The sequence below is a fragment of the Nicotiana attenuata genome, unplaced genomic scaffold (genome assembly GCF_001879085.1).
Source record: "Nicotiana attenuata strain UT unplaced genomic scaffold, NIATTr2, whole genome shotgun sequence".
Lineage (NCBI taxonomy): Eukaryota > Viridiplantae > Streptophyta > Magnoliopsida > Solanales > Solanaceae > Nicotiana > Nicotiana attenuata.
The window spans coordinates 204530-215172 of record NW_017671856.1 but is presented as its reverse complement, the minus strand read 5'-3'; the positions used below and the strand labels follow the sequence as shown (position 1 = coordinate 215172).

At 34.3% G+C, this 10643-nt stretch overlaps 1 protein-coding gene across 2 annotated transcripts in view; it reads right to left on the bottom strand.

Moving 5' to 3' along the window:
- LOC109210567 (OTU domain-containing protein 3) overlaps positions 1 to 5863 on the bottom strand; it is an 11962-nt gene extending 6099 nt beyond the window's left edge. For both annotated transcript variants that reach the window (XM_019373996.1, XM_019373997.1), the window contains exons 1-5: positions 5650 to 5863; positions 4880 to 4986; positions 4543 to 4618; positions 1293 to 1442; positions 1071 to 1132 (exon numbers count right to left, since the gene is read on the bottom strand). In XM_019373996.1, the coding sequence (XP_019229541.1) occupies positions 1071 to 1132; positions 1293 to 1442; positions 4543 to 4618; positions 4880 to 4986; positions 5650 to 5697 (443 nt within the window). In that variant the 5' untranslated portion in view covers positions 5698 to 5863. The remainder of the gene's footprint in view (positions 1 to 1070; positions 1133 to 1292; positions 1443 to 4542; positions 4619 to 4879; positions 4987 to 5649) is intronic.
- Between the last annotated feature and the right edge of the window lie 4780 nt (positions 5864 to 10643).

The window sequence follows — 10643 nt, the reverse complement described above, 5'->3', positions numbered from 1 at the left end:
CCACCCCCCCCCCCTCACTCCCAAAAAAAAAAACCAAAGAAGACTTTGAAGTGAAGAAATAAACAGCAAGCATGAGGACAACTAGGAGAATCATGATGGAGGAACAAGGTTACAAACATTCAACTGGGTCTCTGAAAGAAAAGAAGCTTCAAAGAACAGGAGATATAACTAAATGTCGAGCACTGGAACATATCATAGATAGTACTATACTGAATTTTCCTCCTCCTTCAGTTAAGCTATCAATTACGAGTTTCTGCCATGACGCTCTTTTGTTCTATAAGAATGACATTAGCAAATACAAAATTAGACTGGTCGCAGAGAATGTAAACTATAAATAAAAACAAAACAACTTTTACCTTCAATAAAAGTACCAGACTGTCTATTCCGCATCTAGTTCCTCTTTCTCCTCCAACAACTAATATACTAAAACTCATCTCCCATAAGACTATTCTATTATTGCAACGCGAATGCAGCATGTTGTTAAAGGCGAAAAGCTTTAAAAAGCGGTTCAGGTCTATCAGGGCTTTAAGCAAAACAAGGCGCAATGAAGAAAAACAATAAAAATATATCTGTAATGCAAGAAAAAAGTGACAAATCCATTCATAATTTTCCTTAACAATTAGCATCTCTTTGCCAATTATATTTGTGTTTAATAGAATGTATGGGCAATAAGGCGCACGCCTTAGTGCCTTGCCTACATAGAAGCGTAGCTTTAGCGAGGGAAGCGCCCTCCCTGAACCTTTTTGAGCTTCAGGGTTTAAGCATGAGCCTTTGACAACACTGATGGTAAACCTGCTAAATGCCAATTATAACTGCCCTAAATAAATATATTAATGAAAATGACTCGTATCAGTCCTCCAACAATCCTAACCCAGCTAAGAAATGTTCCTGTTAAACAACTAAAGAAAAACATGTTGTGGAGGGGCTCTACTTTACTCTTATTGAGTCAAACTATAGCATGCTTTATATGATAATAAAATATTGTATAACATTAAGAAGAATAACAATATCTGGACAAACAAATGCATAAGCAAGTGAAAGCTGAAACCTCATATTCTTTCAACACTTACAGATGAAGCATCCGAGAATCACGGTTGTCAAAATTCTGTATGTACCAGCGAGGTGACATATGCTGTACCACATTGAACGTAAAAAGTCAGTCAATCTAAAATCCCTTGGACATCAGTCAGAGCATGAAATGAGCAACTTTTATGTTTAAAGATCTAGATGTTCTAAAGAATCAAGAACTGCCTAGAAGTATAAGAGGGATTAAGTGGGGGGAGAAGACGTACTCGGTGAATGCATATATTAGTATGAGTAACAAGAGAAGCTGCTTGTAATTCCATATGTCCAGCCCAAGTGCCATCCTTCTCCATGGACTCACAATATTCATCAAATGGTACTTCATCTTCAATAAAAGGCTCAAATTTATCACGGTTATTCTGTTAAATATAGCTCCACTATTAGTACCTTAAAAATCTGTTTCAGTGTACTAAGTACTAGAGAACATGATGTAACAGCAGAACTAGGATACACAAAAACTAAAGACAAAAGTGATGCCTTGGAGGTTGCAGTGGAGGTTATTAGCAATTTTTGCTATATCAAAATCAAAAGAGCTTGTTGGAAACAAGTAATATCTTCATATACGAGAGCACTTGGCTAACATCATAACTATCTGAACAATTATTTGTTCAAAAAAGTCCTTATCGTGGCTAGACAAACATGGACCCAAAAAAACACTTGATAGCAAATGTCCTAAAAAATCAATAGATGAATAATTTTGCAGTCTAAGTTGAAACTGAAGAAAACACTCCAAAAGTAGTTAGAAAATAGCATATAGTCATAGGATTCCAACACCCCTCTCCCAGACCCACCCTGCAATAGTTCTATCCTATGACTAATGTGCAGACATATTGGACTCTCAGCAGATTCCAACACTCCTCTCCCCGACCACCCTGCACATTAGTTGATATTCGGTCAAAAATACATATATTTACCCATTGTTGCCTTACATTCCAATACTTTTAATCATCTTTTGACTATTAATCATATTACTTTGTGCTTAATATCGTATTTTAACTGTGTAGGAATAAAGCAGTGTGAAGATGAAGAGATTTGCAGCAAAATTGAATAAAACGGGGAAGAAAAAGAAAGAAATAAAAGAATAAAAAAATGGGGGACACCCTTTGGTGTTTGTCCCCCCAATGTAAGACAAGAAAATAATGAAATCCAATTCAAATCGAGAGAAGAATTGAAATTGCAAAAATGTTACTGCTTTCAGCGCCAAGTCCAGCGCTAGGCGCTGGTCTGGACGCTAGGGGGGGGGGGGGATTTCTCCTATTTCGTCTGGGACAAGGTTATTTTGGCCCTACACGGTCCCAACTCGTATAAAAGGGGTCCTAAACCTAATTTGGAGGGGATCTAACATACTTTGAAGGAGAATTCACGTGGGGGGAACACACACCACGCTTGGAGGAGGCTTCTAACTAGTTTTTCTTCTCCTCTTCCTGTAATCTCATAGTTTATTAGTTCTAGAGTTTGGATGCTACATGAACGTTGTAGTTTGAAGCTTGAATTGTTCTTATTATTTTGTTATATTGGTTTATTTATTCAATCTTGCACTTAATTATTTGATTGCTTGATCACCAATTGAATACTATTTACGAATCTAGGATTGAACTGGGGAGAGAGAATTCTAGATTGCATATAAGATTGAATAGAGCAAGATCTTGAACTCGAGTATCGGGAAAAGATTTGTGGTTAGGATAGGAATATACCTAATCGCCTTGCTTGGTTATTATACGGGAATTATAAATGTGTTCTTGTTAATCCTAATTCCATAGGAATATAGGCGTTAGGTTAGCTTGAATAGGCGAGTTGTACTTCGGGAGAAGGCTATGAGCAATATTAACCCCGTCAATCAATAAACTAGAAAAATTAATTAGACAATTTAGGTAGAAAACTCAACGGGATTGTTAGCTAACCCATAGCTCTAGAATATTTTCTCTCATTGAATTCTTCTCTAATATTGCCCACTTGTTTTTCTTTAATCTCTTCGTTTGTTACTCTAGATTAGTTTGAGTTAATTATTCATACTTTAAGATTCGCTTGAACAGATTAATTGTTTGGGTTTAATATAGTTGATAGTTAATCACAAATCCCTGTGGGTACGATATCTGGACTTACAACCCTATATTACTTGTCGACCACGTATATTTGCGTGTGCGTTCGGGAGTAACACTAGTCAGAGGATAGAACAATATGACAAAAATAGTACATAGCATATATGTCACAAGCATGGCTCAGTTCTTCCTGCCTTCATGCCAGAGAAATATATAGATAACATTGACGGTGTCAGCAGCTTTGCTGACAAATTATGGGGAATAAGCTCAGAGAAGAGAGTAAAGGTAGACACTTTCTTTTTTCTTTTTTTAATAACCAAGAAATCCTTGAGGCCAGCTAGTGCACGATTCAAAACTTGATGGATAATGGGCCCGCCCCTCTACCTTCTCCACTAAATGCCAGGCTTTTTTGTCTGCCCAGGATTCGAACTCGTGATGTCCGTCTAACCCACACTTTACCCGTTATGCTCTTACCACTAGGCCAAAACCGTAGGAGGAAAATAAAGGTAGACACTAGAGAGTGAAAATAAAGGAAAATTTAAAACAACAGCTGTAGAAGAAACTTAAGTTTCTAAGCTACTTCTTCTTGCCTTGCCAAAATGACATTACTTCTCAGTAGAACTGTAATTGAACGTAAGAATCTCAACACAGTTAGAGATTACATCCTAACATAAACTTTTCACAAAATCCATTTGTGCCTCAATACCAAACTAATTGGGATAATTATATGAATCCTCTTAGTGAAGTTTGATTGTTTTAATTAAGGTTTTCTGAACTATTAATAAACTTAAAAATCCTACCACTTGTGAAAAACATCTTCAGCTATTTAGTGTAACTACGAATACTGATTACGGAGCTCATATCAAATACAGATACTGTCGAAAAATGCAAACTTTGAGAATAAAGCCAGATTGTGTTCTTTCTTGTATTACTAATTTTTTTTTTTACCTAAATCACCTTCCTGTTCGAAATCCTGCAACCAGACAACTTCAATTTTGCTTCTCCCCCTTGCCCTCTTCCTTCGGAATCTCATATGAAACCCTGGCTGGTAGCTGTGAAATTTCATGATTCCAGATCCCTAATTCATTCCAAGTTTCAGAACTTCTAATTCCTCCTACTTCCTATCCCAAGCATCGTAGGCTTTATTATTCGTTGTAATTTTCAGGTTTTTCTAATTACACAGTAACCCCTCTATTTCAAAATTTAACTTTAACCTCAATATCCCTTTTATCCCTATTTTTTTAATACAACAGGATATTCATAACCAAACTACAAATAACACCAACATCATAGCTACCAAATACTGTTCCTAGGTGTATCCTGAGTGTATCTTGCATTGAATGACAAGATTGCACGGAGATAATTCCATGTCACCTGATAGCATACTGAAATAAAATCAAGTCATCTGAAGAACTCGTACCCTGATAAACTTTACAACCATATCCCGATATTTCTCATGCTCCTCCTCATTGCCTTCCAATTGATCAGCTAATCCCCTGCGTAAATACAGTGATTGCTTAACCTTTATCCAGAAGCTCAAGTAAGCACTCTTTACTATTACATGTGGCATGGAAACCTCAAGAACTTGCTAAGTATTAAAATACATTGCTTAGATATACAACCCTAATATAGATTAAGGTCACATCTTATGCATTTCTAAACCAAACGATGAACATGCATCGAGTTTACATACACATTCACGCGGATTATGATACAGACCAACATGTAGAAAAAGGGGTATCTTACTAAGTACAAACCTGAAGAAACAATTTCCATCTGCCGTCACTTGAATAATTTTTAAGCCCAATGCATCAAGCTGAGCTCGAAATTCAGATATATCAGCCTGCTTCCCATGTTTTTTAGCCTGTTGCATATGCATGATTCAGCACAACAACAGTAACAAAGAAAGCACATAGCCTCAGTATATTGTTAACCAGCACACTCAATTTCCATATTTACACCATCTGAAGTAAAAAAAATTTGTTTGGTGTACGACAACAAAAATTGCGAAGCTACATATAAAGTGGGAATACTGAGGCCTTTTGGGGAAAACTGTGTGACTTGGTCCAAAGCGAACAGAATCACACTATGTTAGCTCAACACTTCTTTTATGACAATGGCGCCTGCTACCTCCCACCACACAGGTACCAGGTACCAGGTACCAGCTACTCTACCCGCCTAAACTTAGGCAGATGGAAGAAATCACTTAGTGTTTTCGCCTCCCCTAAGATTTGAACCTGAAACCTCATCGTTCTCCTCCACACCCTTGGCGTTAACAAGAATTTCTCAGCCTAAGGTGGCATGAAAAAAATATAGAAATTAATCAAATGTGTTTAAATCCCAAACTAATTGAAATCCCTTATATGAATCATCTGTACAATTCATCATAATTAGACTGTTTTTTATCTGGTATTCACATGTGGTAACCCATATCTTTCAGACCTCCTATGCTTTCACCAATAAATTTGATTAACAAAGAGCGAAAACAGTAGAGATAAGGAGTTTAAATTATTTTGAAGGAACGTACATGGGATTGTTTGTTGGGTTTGGCCTTTTGATGCTTTGTCTTGGCCATCTCTTCTATTTAAATCAAATTCGCTTCCTCGATTCGTTATTTTTCAACTTCAAAAAAATAGATCAGTTGGTCTGCGAACGATTCGTGGCCTGAAACAGAGGTTTTGCGCGGCGACTGCGTCGCGATCTATCTACTTATGGTTTTCCCGAGTCCTTTTAGTTATCCCTTCAATTTATGTTACTTATGTTTTAATTATGTTTTAGTACTTACGTTTTTATCTTTATCAATGAAATAGTATAATTAAGGTCAAAATAGCACGGACTAACCTGTTTTTTACGGGTAATTAGGGCTGCTCAAAACCGAACCGTAATCGTTAACCGAACCGAATCGATGGCTTATTGGTATCGGGTTATCAGGGTAATGGTTAGTGAACGGATTGAGATTTTACAATTAACGGCTTAACGGTTTGGAGGTGGATTACTCAATTTTCTTATAGGATAAATCGTTAACCCGTTAAGAATTTTTATATTTATACTTTTATCCCTGTACTATTGGATTCGACTCGTGTCACGGACTACTGTGTATATGTGATCATCTGTTTAGTAATGCAGTTTACGTGTACAATCCTTTTACAAGTGATTGCAAAGAGCCGCCTATAACTCTAGAATTTCTTGTGCGAGAATTGGTCTATGGATTTGGTTTTCATCCTACTACCAAAGAGTTCAAGGTGATCAAGAAAATATATTATGCCAGTTTGTACCATGATAACTCTTGGCTCTTTCCAAATTGGACTTCACAAGTTCAAGTGTTTAATCTTAACTATGCAACCAAAAGAACTAAGGGTTCAAATTCTTTTTTATTATTTAGCCAATAAACCGTCCGATAATCGTTAATCTGATACCAATCCGCCCGTTATCTTATTGGATGGCTAGCAGATTATTACATTTATAATCCGATAACCGATAAGGCGAACCGTTAAGCAAAATAATCCGCCCGATAAGCATCCCTACTGGTAATTGAAAAATAGCCAGCATTTGCGAAGTCGTTGAAAAATACCCATGTTTTGCTGAAACAAGGAAAGTATCAGCATAATATGTTGGATTATTTCCACCATAATATGTTGGATTATGGAGCTCCTACATATAAACTTCCAGCATATTATGATGGAACTCCGGCACATTATAAAACTCCAACATATTATGCTAGAAGTTCATATGTAAAAAATTCGAACTCCAACATATTATGCTGGAATATTTCTAGATTTTGACAGTGTTTTTGTTCAGATTTATCTTTACATAAAAAGTGGCTAAATTTCGATTACTTTTGAAACTGTGACTATTTTTCAATTACCATCTATATATCTGGCTATTTTTGAATTTCACCCTTAATTATGTTTTAAATTCTCAATATTAGCTAGGGCACGCCTAACAAAGAATAATATTTGTAATAATTGCTCATTTTCTTTAGTGTTTAGAGAAAAAATAAAGATTTTTTCCCCATACGCAACTCACATGTTTCAAGTGTATTCAGGAAATAATACTATATATTAAAACTTAAAATTACATAAAACATAAATCTATATTTATATCTATCTATCTATCTATCTATCTATCTATCTATCTATCACTACATACTATACTAGTACTAGCTATACTAAAAGCACGAAGGTCCTTAGCAAAATGTCGTTCGCCTTTTTACCCTTTAAAAAAATATTTTAAATGAGACAAATTGTCATTTTATTTTTTTTCTAATATTTAGGAACTTTAAATAATAGTCTTACTTATTAAACTAGTATTAGCACCCGCACGGATGCGCGAACACTAATCATGTCAAATATTGAAGTTATTTGGATTATATGTAAATAATCTTAAATTTTAAACTTTCTCGATAAATATAGATAGTCAATGGATATTAACAAAAAGACACTACATGAAAACAATTAACCGTTTCTTCTATTTTTCTTTTTTGATACCATTCCCGCCGGTGTCATTGGATCCTAAAAATAGTCACGAAGCAAAATAATAACTCACATTTATAGCAAAACAGTCAAATGTTGAGACTATGAATGACTTTTTGGATACGAGTTGACTCTTTTACTGCTACTTGAACTCTTATTTGGTGTGTTGATATCTCTTAAAAATATTTCTTTTTTAAAATTTTACTTTCTAAAACTTTATTTTTCAATAATAATTACTTTTATAATAATATAAGTGAAAATATTATCCTTAATTCAAAACTCATTTTAGTTGCCTATCTAAAAATTTAAAAATTTCTTTAGCCAGTGATTTTTTTTCCCAGTATGACTCCATTTTGATATTTGATATTAACCATGTTAAATGTCTAAGTTATTTGAAATATATGTTAATAACCTTAAAATTTAAACCTTCTAAATAATTATAGATAATCGTTAGATATTAATTAAGAAACACTACATGAAAAAAGACTAACATTTTTTCAAATCTCGTAGCGATAATTTTATTTTTGCAATATTCTCATTGGTGTCATTGGAACCAAAAAATAGCCAGAAAGCGAAATAATAACTCATATTTATGGCAAAGCATAAAGGTTGACACAATATAAATGATTCTTTGATTACGACGTGACTCTTTTACTACGACTTGAACTCTTATTTGGTATGATATTATCTTTCAAAAAATATTTCTATTTTGAAATTCCAATTTCTAAAACTTTGTATATATATATTTCAATAATGATTATCTTTATAATGATGCAAGTGAAGATATTATCCTTAATTTAAAATTCAGTTTAATCGGCTATCTAAAAATTTAAATAATTCTTTAGCCGGAAAATCTTTATTTCTGTATGACTCCATTTTAAGTTTATCGATATCTCTAGCCATAGATTTTTAATTCTTAATACCCTATATATACAAAAAATTTGTTCTTTGAATCATTAAATATTAAATTAGTTGATTGTTATTATAAAACACTGCATATATTGTCTTAAAATTGCCAAGTAGTTTATATTTCGACACCGTTCTTGGCTTAACCTCAATACAAACTACTCAAATTGCATTTATATTCAAATTCGAATATTATATCAGTTTGTTAGTAATAGTGATTTTTTAAAACGGCATACAATATAAATAAAAAAATATTCTAAGATACTCTTATCTTATAATCTGTGTATTTGAGTTGAAAAAAAATATTTAAAATCGATGAGATTAGCTTCCAAATTTTTTATACTCAAAAAAGATGAANCATAAGAAGAAATTTATTGTCATCTCTTATTTCTGGTTTTTAGATCTTTCATACATTTTTTTCAACATTTATTTTCTTTATCTTATTTTTATGTCATTCTTTATTTTGTTACAAAATTAATTTATTACACTATAAAAGGATGAGTTTTAATTGAAATTACCTACATAAGAACTTTATTTATATTTTTAGTCTTTGGTTGAAATTCTTTCATAGTTTTCTTTTGGCTTTATCTAATCATTCTAAATAGGTGCTCACCCGACCACATAAATTAAAAAAATTGAAGGATGTGTAATTTATATATAATCCATATGTAATATGTGTATAATCGTGTGTTGTCGGTATATCATCTATTTATATTAGCTATAAAAAGAAATGAATAAATCTGGCTAGATTTATGTAAATATTCCATACGATTTTGTTTTTTTTANTTCTATTATAATAATTTTAAAAACTCTCTACTAATGTTCAAAATTATCTTACCTTCTTATTATCTTTTGTCACGACCCAAGTTCTCCCTCTGTGAACTGTTGTGGCGGCACCTAGTCTCTATGACTAGGTAAGCCTAACAAGTAGCGAAAAAAGGAAATAAAATGCGAAACTGGCATTTTACGATTTAAAGCATAATAAAACAGTTTGAAATGCCTCTTGGCATATACAATGCACACTCTCAAAACTAAAACAAAACTCCCAAAACCCGGAGTCTCATGAAATCACAAGCTATAGAAAGTACACAGTGTTCTAACTCCAGCATGTCTAATCAAAAGTAAATACAGGAAGTCTAAAACTAAGGGAAGAATAGAGAGGGACTTCTGGATCTGCGGACGCGGTAGATATACCTCGAAGTCTCTAATATCGCCCGCCTCACTGATAGAATGACTGAGCAGAAGAACTTGGATCTGCACACGAAAAACATGTGCAGGAAAGGGCATGAGTACACCAGCTGTACCCAGTAAGTGCCAAGCCTAACCTTGATCGAGTAGTGACGAGGAAGGTCAGGGCCCTACTGGTTATATAAATAAAAACAAGGAAAAACAGTATGAAATGCGACAGTATAACTAAAATACTAACAGTCAATAAAGAATAGAATCATGGCAGGAATATAACTTAGCACGCAGAGCTAGCAACAGGGGATCTCTCGGGATATCGTCCCGTAGTCCCAAACGTAAATGTCCAGAGGATCTCCCGGAATACCAATCCGTAGTCCCAAAGTAAATATCCGATACAAGGGAAATCTCCCGGGATGTGTCCCGTAGTCCCAAATATAAATGTGCAGGGGGATCTCCCGGAATACCGATCCGTAGTCCCAAAGTAAACGTGCAAGGGGATCTCCCAGGATATCGTCCCGTAGTCCCAAAGTAAACACAAAAGTCTCAAGAAGAATATACAGTTCTATCACAATTCATACCAAGAAAACAGATATTTCTATTCTAAACATGCGGCACAGAATTCAAGTAACAGTTTAAGCAGGTAGAACAATTAAGTCACTTAGGCATGCTTTCCTAAACTAAACAATAGGCTTTTAATTGCAAGTAATATTCAACAAGAAGGAAACACAAATATTTTGTCACAACCCCGGTTTGCCCTCCATGAACCATCATGACGACACCTAGTCTCTACGACTAGGTAAGCCTAAAATGCGGAAAATAAACCAATTTGCGGAAGTAAAAAGTTAAAACAGAGATAGAGTAGTAAAACAACGTTTAAAAGTGCCGCTCGACATACACAACGTTAACTCTAAAAAACTAATACATATTCCCAAAACCCGGAAACCCATGAATCACAAGC